The sequence below is a fragment of the Perognathus longimembris genome, chromosome 20 (assembly GCF_023159225.1).
Source record: "Perognathus longimembris pacificus isolate PPM17 chromosome 20, ASM2315922v1, whole genome shotgun sequence".
Classification (NCBI taxonomy): Eukaryota; Metazoa; Chordata; class Mammalia; order Rodentia; family Heteromyidae; genus Perognathus; species Perognathus longimembris.
The window spans coordinates 25,723,159-25,738,292 of record NC_063180.1 but is presented as its reverse complement, the minus strand read 5'-3'; the positions used below and the strand labels follow the sequence as shown (position 1 = coordinate 25,738,292).

Sequence of the window (15,134 nt, the reverse complement as noted above, 5' to 3'; positions counted from 1 at the left end):
CAGGCGTTTAAGTCTTATCCTGAGCCTACAGAGGGGCCCAGCAGAAGAGATGCAACTGATTCCAATCCTTTGGTTAATAATCCAGTTATAGACAGAGCCCTCCCCCCTAAGAGGGGGTCGTGTTGTCATGAGTTTGGGGATGAGGTGCCCGCTCTGGGTATAGGGTTCTGATTCGCCTGTCCCTCAAGACTTCATGCCATGTCAGAGAATGAAGCCCCTGGGAAGTTCCCAGGAAAGGTCCCCGGGTGTCCAGTGAGGTCACAAAGCCCCTAACAAAGGCTCCTCCCACCACTCAGTGCTGCTTCCTGCAGGGCCATGGCCACGGCTGGCCAAATCTCCTGCCCAGGGAAAGCTCCCCTCTGTGACTGCTGAGCTCCGGTACCTGTGAGGCTCAAGGGCCCACGGCCAGTGGGCAGGGGTGGGAGTTGGGGACACACCCAGGTCCTGGGTCCCTGAATTCCCCCCCACCCCACTCCTGCAGCCATCATGAACCGCCTGTGGAACATCCGGCGCACACAGCCTGCCCAGCCCCAACTGAAATGGGTCCCCATCCAGGGCGAGCTGCAGAAGACCCTGCAGAGGGGAGAGTACCTACCCCTCCGCCCACTGCCCATGTTCGAGAGTAACTTTGTCCAGGTCCCCGGCTCCCTGTGCCCTGGGGGCTGGGTAGTATGGGGGGTGGTACCGGGATGGTGGGCTGAGGGTGGGGCTGGAGGCATGTCTGAGAAAGGATTGGTCCCAGCCCTGCTCCCTGGCCACCCAGGTGACAAATAGCGGGGGCCCCGTGTTCCTGCACCACAGAGCCAACAAACTGACCATGGGTGTGGCGGCCTCCCTGCCTGGCCTGGTGCTCCCCGACACCCTGCTGATTGCCCGGCCCCCAGAGGGCCAGGACCGCTCCAGCCTGCTGCTGTCCAGGTGCTTCCCCACCCCCGTACCCTAGGGTCCCCCCTTCTCACCTGCCCTCCGCCGCCAGCCCCAGCCTGCCGTCTCCTGCCTCCCAGGGTGATCCCGCTGAACCTCGTCCACCTCTACGTCCATGACATGCACAGCTGGCGCCTGAAGCTGCGCCTGGTCACCGGCCGCTACTATTACCTGGAGCTGGACGCCCCTGACCATGAGGCAGGCTTCCTGTTCGACCGCTGGATCTACCTCATCAACCTACTTCGGGAGCCGGCTACCACCTGGGCCCCCAGGACCCCATACATTCCATCCTTGGATCATCCCCTGGACACAGCACCTGCCTCCACCTGGCGCCTGCAGGTGGGACCCCAACACCACAGATCTCAGGGGGAGGTCGCACTCTAGATCATGCAGGGAAAGGAGCTGGGGCCCTGGACTCCTTTGGCCTGGGAGTGGGGAGGGGTCTGAGGAAGGAGGGCTGGGGTCTGGGCCAAGTTGGCCAGTGTGGCCCCTCTTGACCGCTTCTTCCCTGTGCACAGGTGCAATGCCAACGGGACGCTACAGGTGAGAAGATTCTGGCTCCTGCCAGGCATGGCCTCCTTTCTTTGCACATAAGATCCCTTCCCTGGGGTGGGGGGGGCAGGACCCCAATACCTGGGCTCTGAACCCTTCCCTTCAGGTACAGGAGCTCAACATGTGAGCTCTGAGCCCATCATACCCCTTCACTTCTCTCCACCTCTCTTTTCAGAGGAGGTGTGTGTGCCCACCTTTCCTTATAAGATGTCAGCTGCTCAGAAGCAAAAGAAGGCCAAGGTGAGCCAACCTGGCAAGCCCGGGGGGTGGGGGCCCCAGATGCCCCTCTTCTGCTCATTCCCTCCCCGTCCCTGTCCAACCCTCAAGCGCAACTTCAAGTCCCAGGCTGTGGGGGACTCCATGCCTGCTGTATGGCCGAGGCTGGCGCATGCTGACACAAGGAAGAAAGCCACGGGAAAGCAGTGAGCAAAGGAGTTTCGGCCTGAGTGGGACAAGGAGGGACAAGGGCTCTGGGCAGGTGTCACCAATGCTGCATGGCCACATTGCTCCAACAGGTCATACCCAGAGGCCAGATCCGACAGGAATATCACCCGGATCCAACTTCCGGGTAAGAAACTCTCTTCCTCTGCTATGTGTGGACCTGTGGTGGCTCTGACCCTTTTCACAAAGGACTCAGGCTGATGTCTCCCACACAGACAAGACCAGTATCACCATCCGCACCATCTTCAGCATCATTTCCAATACCATCAACCAGTCACAGTCTTCCTTGAAGGCCAGTTATGCACTGGGAAGGCTGCTTGCTAGGCTTCTGGGGAGCCTAGAGGTCTGAGGTCTGGACTCCTGGGTCTGAGGGAGGAGGCTGGGGCCTGGGCCATGGGTTTGAGAAGACCTGGCTGGGCCTGTACCACTGAAATGGAGGGAGGCTGGGTTGACTATGTCCCGGCCCTCTGTCCACAGGCTTGCATATCTGACTCAGAGGGAGCCCCAGGCCCAGGAGGCTTGATTGAGAACCCTCTACACTGTATCTCCAGCAAGAGGCCTGACCTTCCCCTCATGGACTCCTGTGACCAACTGGACATGCTCCTCTGGCATCAGGACTTTGAAGACCTCTTGGACCCTGAGTCCAGCACTCTGACCTCCTCTTCCCTAGGCCATTATCCCCACTCTCCTGCCCTCCGTATATTTCCACCCCACTCCCCTCCCCTCAGATTTAGCAAAAAGGCTACACCTAAAGACACTCAGTGCCAGGGACCTCCACCCACCAAGAAGGCTCCATCGGCCTCTGGGGCTCCCTTCACCAAGGAGCAGCCCCACAAGGTGGTGGTTGTGCCCCAGTCATCCAAGAAGGCCCTGCCCCCTCACGCTCCATTCCAGAAGGCCCCGGCTGTAGCTGGGCCACCCCAGAAGGCCCCACCTGGATCAGTTGTTCCCCAGAAAACCCCAGCCCTAGTATACCCCTCTTCAAAGGCCTCTGCTGCCCCTGCCCTGCCCCAGAAGGCCCCACCACTACCTCAGAAGGTGCCACATGCCCCTGCTATGCCCCAGAAAGCCCAACCACTACCTCAGAAGGTGCCACATGCCCCTGCTATGCCCCAGAAGCCCCTGTCATCACCTGCCCCCAAGAAGAAACCTCTGGTCCACTCTGCCCCATCACAGAAAGCTCCAGACTCACCTCCACCACAGGACCAGGCCCCTGCAGGTGTGGAGGCACTGCCAGCAGTCGTTCCCACAGGCAACAAGCTGGAGAAAGGCCAGTCTAAAGGGAAACCTGAACAAGTGGTGATTTGGGGTGACCAGGGGACGAAGGTGGTGGAGGCGAGGACCACCACAAAGTCCCTGGAGTTGCCCCACGCCACAGCCAAAAAGGAGTCCAAGGAGCTCCTGATTAGCAAGACGCGGGAGTTGGCCCTGGACAACCTGGAAGGCAGGCAGAAGCTGGAGAACATGGTCCACAAGATGAAGGAGGAGGTGTTGCTGGACCTGCCCCACCTGAGGTCCAAGGAGGTGGAGCAGAGACAGAGATGGGTCAAGACCCAGGAGGTGGTCTTCAAGGGACCCCTCCAGGAGCACAGTAGGCCCTTCTCTATGGAGGGGATTACCCTCGCCAAGCTGATCATCACAGCCAGCTCCAAAGAGGAGCACCCGAAGCCAGCCAAAGTCACACTGTCCTCCTGGCTCTCAATGGACTCCCAGAAGTTCCCTATGCCTGCAGCTGACCGGCCCTTTGGTCCCAGCCAGCTGTCTCTGGTGGAGTCGTCAGTGGTGGCTGAGGACCAGTCTCCCACATGGGAGGAGAACTCCCAGTGGGAGGACAGCCAGCCACTCAGGGACCCAGTGGGACCTTCCAGAGGGCCAGCCAGCAACCCGCCTGTATCTGACAACACACAGGTAGTCAGTACGTTTGGAGCTTCCATCCCTCTGCCTGCCTCCCGGTGGGAGGACCTGCCACAAGAACCCTCCACCTCCAGGGTTGAACCCTTGGCCAGGGCACCCCCAGAGAAGAAAAAGGAAAAGCCGGGTCTCCGACATCCTTCAGCCAGGTACTTGGGGCTTAACAGCCAATGTTTAGGTCCAATTCCAACCACCATATGTTCTTTCTCTGTCTCTCTCATCTTTGGGGGTCTGCTGGTGATTAACCACAAGGCCTCAAACATGCTAAGCACACCCTGAAACACTCAGCTAACTCTAAAGCCCTAGTTCATGTGTGTGACTGGGCCAGGCACTGCTCTAGGCACTAGAGCCACAGCATCCAATAGTGAAGGTGTCAGTAGTGAGATCTGCTACTGGCATACAGTGGCTAAGAGAATGGGCATGCTGCTAAGTAGTTTACAACGCACAGCATGGATCCCTTTGTGGAGGCTGGGTCATTTGTGTAAAGACCTAAAGGAGCGGGGCTGGGAATATGGCCTAATGGTAAAGTGCTTGCCTCGTATACATGAAGCCCTGGGTTCAATTCCCCAGCACCACATATATAGAAAAAAGCCGGAAGTGGCGTTGTGGCTCAAAAGTGCTAGCCTCTGAGCAAAAAGAAGCCAGGGACAGTGCTCAGGCCCTGAGTCCAAGCCCCAGGACTGGCAACAAAAACAAAACAAACACCTGAAGGAGAGCTGGACACCAGTGGCTCATACCTGCAATCCCAGCTACTCAGGAGGCAGAGATCTGAGGATCCAGTCTCAAAGGCAGCCTAAGCAGGAAAAGGCTGTGAGATTTTTATCTCCAATTAACTAGCAAAACAACAACAAAAACCCTAGAAGTGAAGCTTAGGGCTCAAGAAGTAGAATGCAAACCTTAAGCAAAAGAACTAAGGGACGGCACCCAGACTCTGAGTTCAAACCCACGTACTGGCATGGTACACACACATACACACGTACACACACACACACACACACACACACACACACACACACACACACAGTGGATTGGTGGTTTTCAGGGACCAGAGATGGGAAAATAAGGAATGACTGCTAGCACTCTGGTGGTTTCTCTTCAGGGTGATGAGAATGTTCTGGAACTAGATAGGGGTGCTGGTTGTAGAAGAGTATGAATGTCAAAGTGTGTTCCGTGTGCCTTCCATGGGTGTGGGAACCTGTGTTCCTGTGGACTCCCAAGGCCACCTCCCTTTCTTTCCCTACAGCAAGCATCTCCAACACTTTAAATAGAAGGTTGCCACTGTCCTCAGTCAGCAAAAATGTCCGGAGGAGCCCAGCAGGGCCAGGTATCCCCAAGGACCCCGGAGACCTGCCTTAGACCTGGCACTGACCTCGGCACTGGTGGAGATCTCCTAACTAGGACCACGTCCACCCACACCCCTTCCTCCTCAGGCCCCAGGGTGCTGGGCCCCCTACTGTAAAAAGCAAGAGTACTTACTGAAAGGCTGGACAGGGGAATGCTCCCTCTCGGGTAGAGACCAGAGCTACCTATACGTTTATATAGGGGGGAGGGGGACGGGGAGAACCCCAGGCGAAAGCCCAGATTTCCAGGAGATTAAACGCCTGAGACTCAGCCAGAGTCACGCCTTGGTACCTGGGTGGGTGTGCGCGCCTGCCTGTACGTGTCTCCAGGGGTCTGACCGCTGGGCACAGAGGGATTTCCGTGGGCACCCCGCCCCACAATCCACCCGGCGGCTCCCATTGGCCCGGGGCTCCTGAGGTCTCGGCCAATTCAGCCCGAGGGTCCCTGTGGGAGGCCCCGCCCCCACTCGGACCGAGAGGCCACGCCTGCCACCACCGCCCCAGCTGACCCCGTGATAGGTGAACGACAGCCTGGTAAGGGCCGGACGAGCAGGGCGTACGGTGGGCTCAGGAGCAACGGGCGCCCCTTAGGTCCCACGAAGCCCCCCATTCCGCCCCACAGGACCCTCGGCCGTGGATGTTAGATGTGGAAGCCCAGATGCCCCAAAAGGAGAAGTGGACAACCCCACCCTTTGACCCGCGCTTCCCCAACCAGAACCAGACCCGTAACTGCTACCAGAACTTCCTAGGTGCGACCTAGGGAGCCAGGTTTGAGGGGTGTCGGGCTAGGGGACGTGGGGAGACAGGAGGCAGAAGCCCACCTGGAGAGCCCCAGGACCGTTGGGGTGGGGACCAGGCGCAGTGGGGCCTGGGGACGGGAATCGAAGCGGACCCGCTGGGGAAGGGGGTACCTGCCGTGAGGGGCGTGGCCTGGAGAAGCCGGGCCTGAATGGAAGGTGTGCAGGGAGGGGCGTGGCTTCAACCGTGACCCCGCCCTCACGCCCGCCGGCAGATTACCACCGTTGTTTGAAGAACATGAACCGTCGGGGAAAGAACACGCAGCCCTGCGAATACTACTTCCGCGTGTACCGCTCGCTGTGCCCCACTAGCTGGGTGAGCCCGCAGAGGGGCACCCGATGTTGAGGGTGGCCGGCTGGGGCTGGGGCTGAGGCTGCGCCCTGCTTCCTGCCTTCCCCAGGTGCAGCGTTGGAACGAGCAGATCAAGGAGGGGACCTTCCCGGGTAAAATCTGAGCGTGAGGCATCGACCCCTAGTGAAACAGGTCTTGTCCCAGAGACCCGACCGAACTTGGTTTTGCAGTCTCTAATCCAGAAATAAAGTTATGTGGCTGCTAATGCTCCTTTTTGCTCCCCTTTGCCTCTTACCCAACACTGGACATGGTAGGCAAGTGGTCTATCACTTGAGCTATGCCCTCAACCCTCTTTTTTGAGACAGAATTCACTGCCCTTTGCTTGGCAGGCCTCCTACACACAATCCTCTCTCACCTCCCAGTTAGGATAACAGGTGAGCACCACCATGTTGGCTCACTGCTAATGTGTCCTAATGCCTAGCCAGTAATTCATGGGGGTGGGAGTTGGGCCCTCCCAGTTCTTGTTCCTTTATCCTATCTTAATATTGCTGCTTCTGATCATAGAGGTCTGCTCCATGAACGAGGGAAGTCAGGGCCAAGGCCAATGCTACCACTCCCTCCTTAACTAGGATAATGTCTCACTTTCTAACATCCCCTAAAACATAAACCCAAACAAAATACTTAAGAGGCACTGCTTATAACAAGGATTTAATAAAAAGTTCAAGTGCTTCCAATCTCCAACATACCCCCATCCAGGTGTAGGGAGGGAGCCCCCCCCCCCACCCCAGTAGCACCAGGGATAGCACCAAGAGAAAGAAGAGGTTGCACCTGGCCTCCCTGAGACCACAAGGGGTGAGGGTATGCCCCCTTTTCCATTTTCCCCCACCTCTTTCCAGACAGTTGCAAAGCTAAAAGCAAATTTGTTCCCTGCTGTGGGGCAGCTTTATCTCCTGAGGCCTGGGCTCCTGGGGAGATGCCAAGGGGTGGCCCCACCCCTTTATGGCTTGGCTCCCTGGGGAGGAAGAGGCAGACTGTTGGCTCCTGGGATCCTGAGATGGGGGTGGGGCATACCAAATGGCCAGAGCTCCTTGCTGGGTTGGCTCAGGGGTCAATAGTCACAAAGGATAAGGGACTCCATCTCTGGGGTCCTTAACCAATCCCCTACCAATTGGAGAGCTGTTCTGGAGACTAGCTGTATTGGTCCCAGGGCTCCCTATAGGCAGGGTCTAGGAGACAGACCCTGGCAGCCTGGGGCTTCTTGCCCAGCCCATCATGGCTCATCACTGTTGATGTCCAGGTTGATGGAACCATGGCTGACCACCAGGCGCAGGCGCTTGTGGGGGGCAAAAGGTGCAAAGGCCAGGGCCTGCTTGGTGATGGGGACAGGAATGGGGCTAGGGTCAAGGGTCCTGAGAGGGACAGGGGCAGCTGGTGGGGCTGGGTCCAGGCGGTGAAGACTGACACGCACCACATAGGGCAGCCCATAGAGCCGGGCCCAACGCCAGTCCTCCTGGGAAACCCAGTGGGTACAAGGCAGCCGGCCCAGGGCCACTGTGGCTTCAGCCTGCAGGCGACAGTGGGGGCCACAGCCTCCCCATTGGTGCAGGGAGACATGGGCAGTTTGAAGGACAGGGGACTCTGGGGCTGGGAGGGGCCGGGGGTGCCGGCGCTTCCGGGGGCGTGCTCGGGGCTGGGGCTGGGGCTGGGGCAGCCACTGTAGCCAGAGAGGCAAACTGTCCAGGTGGGAGCTTCCAGGTGACAGGCGTAGGGGCTGGCAGGCCGCTGTGGGGGTTTGGAAGAGGAAAAGAGGAGAGAGAGGTTGGCTCAGTAGGGCCCACGCCCATCCTCCTTTGGAAGAAGGCCCAGTTCTGAACCATGCTTCTGAGAAGAGCAGCCAGGCAAAGGCTAGAGAAGGGGCAGGGTCCTCAGAAGCACTTGCTTACCGCAGAAGGGGTCTCGGTGCAGCAGGGACAGGTGGGTACAGGCCTGTAGGCTCAGCTGCCTCTGCTGACCACTGTCTTGGCCCTGCTGCAGCCGCTGCTTGGTCTCCCGGAGCTCGTACTTGTCCAGGGGCTGTGGAGGCAGCTCAGGATCCCGGGGCTGCAGCTGGAATGCTCCTTCACCCCTCCTGGGGACCAGAGAGGCTGGGTTGGATGCCCAGGGCCAGAGGGACTGACCGCCAAGCCTCGGGCGGAGGGAGTAGGGGGGCTGGCCTACCCAAACCCTGCCTGCCCTGGCCATGCCCACCTCTCACAGGTGTAGCATTCACAGTGTTCATTCTTCTCTCCAAAGAAACCCTCGCCATAGAAGCAAGTCACCTCATCCCCCGGTTCAATGTCACGGAGCACCTTGACGCAGGCTGAGTTCCCATCTGTGGGCACAAACTGGGGGCAAGCCCACTCAGAACCCTGGGCCAGGGCCTGACTTGCTCCCAGGCTTGGCCATGCATCCTGGCCCCAAGGTCCTCTAAGGAGTCAGGCCACAGCTTCAGCACAGCAGCATTCAGGGGTAGCTGCCTTGCCCAGGGCCTGTCCTTCTCAGGATCCACCTGCTCGGCAGTGTGCTCCACCCTGCAGGACACGTTGACCCTAACCACCAGCGGCACACGGGCAGCAGCAACCACTGCTTCCAACTGCACTCTGCCTTGGTGGGCAGCCTGTGGCTAAGTTCTCTCCTGCCTCTCCTGGAGGCCATAGGCTCCCCAGGGCAATGCCCTTTCCCTGAGATCTGTCCACTCTGCAGCCCAGTGGGCCTACAAACACATGTGTACTAGGGCTTGATCTCAGGGCCTAGGCACTTTCTCTGAGATTTTTTTTTTTTGCTCAAGCCTAGTGCTCTACCACTTTAAGCCACAGCTCTATTTCCAGTTTTCTGTTGGTTAACCAGAGATAAGAGTCTCATGGAGGGGCTGGGGATATAGCCTAGTGGCAAGAGTGCCTGCCTCGGATACACGAGGCCCTAGGTTCAATTCCCCAGCACCACATATACAGAAAATGGCCAGAAGCGGCGCTGTGGCTCAAGTGGCAGAGTGCTAGCCTTGAGCGGGAAGAAGCCAGGGACAGTGCTCAGGCCCTGAGTCCAAGGCCCAGGACTGGCAAAAAAAAAAAAAAAAGAGTCTCATGGACTTTCCTTCCCAGGTTGGCTTTGAACTTTAATTCTCACCAGAAACACCCCCTGCCCTCAGTTTCCATGTGCTCACTCCTCCCAGGCTGTAGGTCTCACCTTGCAGTTGGGATTGCAATCTGGAGCCGGCCAGGTGTAGGAGAGAGAAGAGAGGCTGGTAAGCAAGTGAGGGCAGCCCCGTCACCTTCTACCCCAGCACCTCCCCACCAGAGCTCACCATGGTTGATGAAGGCAGCTGGGCCAAGCCACAGCTGTGTGTTCCGCTTCCGGGTGGAGTACATAATGCTGAAGTCATTCTCACCGGACCTCAGCAGCCCCTCGTCGGCCTCCCGCAGCTCAGCCACACAGCCCACCAGCAGCTCCAGTTTCTCATTCTTCTTCCTGTCAAGAGGCCAGGCTATGGGCCCTGGGTGTTCACAGTCTCCTGATCCTGCTGGAGACAAGGGCCTCGCACCCAAAGCCCTGCAGGTTCCAGGGTGGCCATGCCAGGCACTGTGTCCCCCTGGCTCAAATCCATCAGATCCCTGTGTTCTCCCACTCCCCACTCCTTTGGACCCCATCATCTCCACAGGAACCTCCATCTCCTCTCTCAACCACCCCTCTTACCAAGCACGGGTGGATACAATCTTGGCCCCATTGGTCTCCATGGAGTAGCGGGTACAGGGCAAGATGGCAAAGCCGCTTTCAGGCAGGAAGGCGCGGAGGTAGCGAAACACCTGCGGGGTGAGGAATGGGGGAGGAGGTGTCTGAGGAGGTAGGCAGAGCCAGCAGTGGAGGGCCCACTTTCTGGGGCTAGGCCTGCTCTGCCACTGGCTGCGATCTAAGACCTCATTATCTCTTCTAAGAGCCTCAATGGCCTCATCTGTCAAAGGAGGAGGTTGAACTTCATCTCAGAACATCCCCCACCCACCCACCTAGGATTCTGGAAGCAGCTTCAGTTGTCTCAGGGGCTAGACAGTCAGGGGACGGTTTCTCTCAGGGTCAGGCGGGGTGGGCACAGGTGCAACAGGGGAGGGGTTCCCTCACATGAGTTTTGAGGGCAGCCTCCTGCCGTGGGCCCCGGCTCTGGAAGTAGTGGGCCTTCCAGCCTCCCAGTGTCAGGGCCTGGTATGCAGCCTCCAGGTCCCGCCGCCTCAGGAAAGCTTCCAGTGCTGCGCGAAGGTGGTGTTGGCGCCGCAGGGGGGGCATGGGACTGGGGGAGAGAGCATGCTAGGGGACCTGGGCCTTCCCAGCCCAGTCCCAACCCCAGCTGTAGCTGCAGGACAGGCTGAGGGGCACTAGAGTGCAAGGGGAGGGTTCTGGGTATGCCCTCGTCCCAGGCCACCTCACCTGATGTTCATCTTATGAGTACAGAAGCCAAGGTAGGGGTCAAGGACCAGGCTGGTAGCCAAGTCATCATTCTCACACAGTTCCCGGGCTGTCACTCTGTCGGGGCCCATGGTGCTCGGAAGACCATGCTGCCTCCAGCACAGAGCAAGGCCGTGCCCTGTGCCACTCAGAGTCTGTGAGGGATGCAGGAAGGCCCTTCAGTCTGCTCATCTGTAGCACAGAACCAGAGAAGGACAAGGCTCACTTTCAGGGTTCTGTGTGAGGATGACATTGCAACAAGTACTTCTGGCAGTAGAAACCCCACCGGAAAGGCAGTGTGGTGAGGACTCAACACGCCAGTCCCTTCTCTGGCAGGGCATATGCCAATTCAACACACAACCTCCTCAGTACGCGACCACCTTCAGGGCCCTGGTACTGTGCCACTGCACTGCTGCCAAGTGTGGAGGCAATGCCCCCCTCCCCCCGGGGGCCCAGGGAAAGTGGGTTAATTGGCAGTCTGGGATAACCCCAAAGGTTTAGCACTCACCTAGGAAATCAGGCTGCACTTCCTGACAGCTTGGTTGCTCTCCTCCCATCCCTAGCCACCCTTTGAAGTGGTCAGGGGCCTCAGGTGGCCCAGGAGAGGGTAAGGGGACTGAAGGAGGGATCCAGCACCTGCTCCCTCTCCAAGGTGTGTGTGTGTGACTGAGGACAAAAGCTGGAGGGGGGACTGGAGAGAGACAGAACAGGTCAAAAAAAGGGGGGGGGGAGGGAAGAAAAAAAGGGCATTAAGAAAAACAAAGTAAAAAAAAAAAAAGAAAAGAAAAACAAAGTAAATCTTAACGCCAGGGGAAAACCCTAACCCTGTACATGGGAGTCTCGGGGCCCACCTGTGCCCTGGGAGAGGGGTAGATGGGGCTCGGCAAGGAGGGGGAGCAGTAGAGACATCAGGAGAAGCTAGAGCTGCTGGAAGAGAGATATGGAAGATACGGGAAGGCTGGAGGCAAGCCAAAGGACAGCCAAAGCACAGCAGGAGAGTTCGAGGAAGCCTGGAGCCGCATGCGGGTAAAGACAAAACAGAGCCAGGCAGAGTGCAATGGAGGAGAACTACAAAGAGAAGCCTGGGGCAGGGAGGATTTCAGGAAGGGCTGAGGGAGAATCCAGGCCAGGGAAAACAGGTTAGAGCAGGAGGATCCAGAACAAGGTCGGAGGAAACCTTGTGTAATCTCAGGAGAGAACTTTGGGAAGAGCTTGGGGGTCTAGGGAGAAAAGGGAAGAGGTGACAGGAAAAGCCGGGGGCTTAAAAGTCCACGGAGGGAAAAATGGGGCCTACGAGATATCTAAAGATCTAGAAGGTGAAAGAAAAAAAAGAGACAAAAATAAAAAAAATAATAAAAAGATCTAGAAGGTGAGTAAGTGGGTCAGGGAGGACCCTGAGGCACGGGGAAAGGGGGTCTGAGGGGCCAAGAGAAGGGTTAGGGAAAGGCCTAGAGGTGAGGAGTAAAGCCTAGGGTCAGGGGAAATCCTGGCGACTAAGAAAGGGGTCAGGGAAGAGCCTGGGGTGCTGGAGGGGAAGTCCGGGGGCTAGGAGGGGTCGGCGAAAATCCTAAGAACTAAAGAGAGGAGTCAGGGAGGACACTGGGGTGCGGGGGAGGGAGGCCCGGGGGCTAAGGGAGGGGGTGGTCAGGGGAAAGCTTGAGGTGCAGAGAAAGGTCCTCGTGGCGCACAGGAGGTCGGAGGGATCGGAGCCGGCCCGGGGGAGCAAGGAGTCACCTGGTTGGGAGGTCAGGGAAAGGCGCCGAGGGTTCAGGGAGACCGTACAGGAAGGGGTCGTGGAGCCAAGAAGCCCGGGGGGCCCGAGACTTGGGTCCCCCGGGCGCGAGGAAGGGTTGGGGGACAGCCCGGGCGGGGGCCGAGATGGGGCTCAGAGACCGACCCTGCGCCGCCCCTCACCCGCTCCTCCTCCTCCTCCTCCTCCAGGGCGCCCACGCCGCTGCCGCCACCAGCACCACCCACTGCCTCCTCCAGCTCTTGGCCAGACCGGGTCGCACCGGCTCCCCCCAGCCTCGAGGTCCCGCTCCCTCACGGCCGCCATAGTCCCTTATTGGCTAAGCCCACTGCCACTCTTCGCTTGCTATGGAGCTCGCGCCGCGCCTATTGGTTTAGTCTTCCTTTTCCTCTCCCTGCCCCCCTCCTCACACCCCGCCCCGATCAGCGCTCCAACAAAACCCCGCCACACCCGCGCTGTCAATTAGCCCAGTAAACTTTGCCAGTGGCTCAAGCTGCTGTCAGTTAGTCGTTACCATGGAGACTCGTCCCGCCTCCTCCTCACTGGCACTTAATCGACGCTTTCATTGGCTAAAAGTGCCGTCGCTCCGAGAGATACTAGGGCAGGGTCGGGTTATCCAGGTCCAAATGGGGAGAGAGCGGGCTCTGTCGGCCTAGAAGTCATACGATTGGTTGATTTCAGGACGGGCCACTGTTCCATTGGCTAAGGCCTCCGCTCTTCACCATAAGAGTCTCGGCCTTCCTATTCTTCAACAACTGAGGGAAGAAAAGGGAGCGGGGAAGAAGGAGGAGCGTGCGCCTCCGTCGCCTCTGCCCCCAGGAGAACTGGGGTTGCCAAGGCGACCTAACTTTATTGACAGCCCTGCCTGACTACAGTATTCTCTTTTCCTCCCCTCCTACTTCCAATTACCTTGTTCCATTTTAGAAAAGTGTATCTACAAATACTCAGGGGGATTTTCTTGCGAGTTGACTGGGGAGACGGAGAAGCGAGAGCCGTGGAGACAAGCCTTGACTCAGGGGGCACCTCCTGGGGGAACTCCGTTTAATTAGGATCACCACCCAGCTTCAATTCCTAGAGGCAGACATAATTAGCGATTCATCATACTAAATTCACACCCGGAGCAGGCGGTCTTTGTTTTTGTTTTCTACTTAGCTGTGTTTTACTTGGCATGGCATGATGCGTGGCGGGGCGAGTTCTTTGTTACTGTGCCCTGTATGGATGTAGGAAGGATTGAAGAAGACTGGCAGACCCTTCCAGCATTTCTTGCCTCCTTGGGGAAGCTGCTTGCCCTCCCAGCCTGTGAAAGGAAGCACAGCCCAGGCCACTGGCTCAGAGATCCGAGGATAGAAAAGTCCATGGCACTCTTATCTCCACTTAATCACCAAAACATTGGAAGTGGAGCTGTGTGTGGCTCAAGTAGTAGTGTTGTATACCGGACACCCAGGTGGGCCTGGAACCCAGACAAAGTCACCAGCACTCAGTCTAGGAGTCTTTTATTTAGCTGCGCACAGCGTCCGCTCACCACCACCCCTGGATGGTGACAAACAACACTGGGCCTCAGTAGGGCTGGATTTTCAGAGGGAAAAACCACATGTACCACATGCAGGTGATCCTAAGCATACATACAGAAGCAGAATTGGCAGTTAGTGATTACAAATAGTGATTGCGATTCTAGTTAAACTATGGCAAAGCAACGAACCATTTAAGCAAGCAAGCAAAATACTGTTTAATTCTTGGTTCTGGGTGTGACTGGTATTTACTGAGTACCCATTTAACTTCCTTAAAACATACAAAATGGAGTAACAATTATGCTTGATCTCTCTCTTCCCTTTCTTTTGCAAGGGTCAAGCAGCTCTAGGTCAGGCTGCTTTTCCCTTACTTGGGACAGCTCGGCTTCTTTAGCTAGGGCTGAATTTCTTGGTCTGGATGTCTCACCTTGCTTGTTGAGGATTGAGTCCAGCCTATTCGTAATGGAGTCCCCCAAGGGAGGGGACCACAATGTAATGGGGCCCATGGAGGGGGAGGAAATCTCCTATCCCTCCAAGAGTCCACCACTCAGAGACAATCTTAAGCAAAAAGATGGATTTATTGGGGAAGTAAAAAGTATACTGGCCAGGGTCACAGCCCAGACTCCGGAGCTGAGACTGCAACCATAAAAAGCAGGCTGGCTGGCCAGGGCCGCAGCCTGCCCCGGGCCACGCTTGGGGTCAGGTTATAAAGGCAAACACCACATGGCCAAGCCTGCCACACCACACACAGGTGGCCAATGAGGTTACAACACTTACAGAGCATGCCAGGTCACACGCAGGTGGCCAATGGAGTTACAGTCTGCCTCATAGCAACTGTTTGAACCAACCTATCATTTTAGTTAGACTTGGCGCACGGATTAGGCTGGGCTCACATGATGCAGGTGGATATGCCTACTCATGGGAGGGCACAGGTTTAACTCTGAGCCGTCCACTACTCAGGTGGTCAAGCAGTTTACACAATCTTACACAGAGAAGGGGAACTTCCCTGGATAGGGTAGGAGAGATCTTAGTGAAGATGGAGTCGGCTACTGCTCTATTTAATCTGAGATGGAGTCAATCGGACGCCCCTCAACAGCCAGTGATGTCACTGGCCAGATCTGACCTCCATATTACACTATTCTTTTTCAG

General features: G+C 57.4%; 3 protein-coding genes across 4 annotated transcripts; 2 read left to right on the top strand and 1 right to left on the bottom strand.

The window, feature by feature from the left end:
- The first annotated feature begins 486 nt into the window (after positions 1-486).
- On the top strand, positions 487-5,184 carry Garin5b (golgi associated RAB2 interactor family member 5B). Its single transcript, XM_048368997.1, has 9 exons — positions 487-636; positions 764-918; positions 1,005-1,299; positions 1,654-1,717; positions 1,796-1,898; positions 1,992-2,044; positions 2,133-2,209; positions 2,395-3,832; positions 5,072-5,184. The coding sequence occupies exons 1-9, from the start codon at positions 487-489 to the stop codon at positions 5,182-5,184; spliced, it is 2,448 nt and encodes an 815-aa protein (XP_048224954.1).
- A 332-nt stretch (positions 5,185-5,516) lies between these two features.
- Positions 5,517-6,438, top strand: LOC125338657 (cytochrome c oxidase subunit 6B2). The gene is made up of 3 exons (XM_048329577.1): positions 5,517-5,917; positions 6,181-6,281; positions 6,367-6,438. The coding sequence occupies exons 1-3, from the start codon at positions 5,806-5,808 to the stop codon at positions 6,418-6,420; spliced, it is 267 nt and encodes an 88-aa protein (XP_048185534.1). The 5' UTR covers positions 5,517-5,805; the 3' UTR covers positions 6,421-6,438.
- Positions 6,439-6,940: 502 nt separating this feature from the next.
- Kmt5c (lysine methyltransferase 5C) lies at positions 6,941-12,733 on the bottom strand. 2 transcript variants are annotated; one of them, XM_048329534.1, is made up of 9 exons: positions 12,642-12,733; positions 10,710-10,919; positions 10,407-10,572; positions 9,987-10,096; positions 9,598-9,761; positions 9,480-9,499; positions 8,505-8,641; positions 8,201-8,385; positions 6,941-8,039 (listed from the first exon to the last, which is right to left on the bottom strand). In XM_048329534.1, the coding sequence occupies exons 2-9, from the start codon at positions 10,817-10,819 to the stop codon at positions 7,528-7,530; spliced, it is 1,404 nt and encodes a 467-aa protein (XP_048185491.1). In that variant the 5' UTR covers positions 10,820-10,919; positions 12,642-12,733; the 3' UTR covers positions 6,941-7,527. The 2 variants fall into 2 exon arrangements, with proteins under 2 accessions (XP_048185491.1, XP_048185490.1); XM_048329533.1 differs by lacking the exon at positions 12,642-12,733 and adding an exon at positions 11,236-11,418.
- Positions 12,734-15,134: the final 2,401 nt, after the last annotated feature.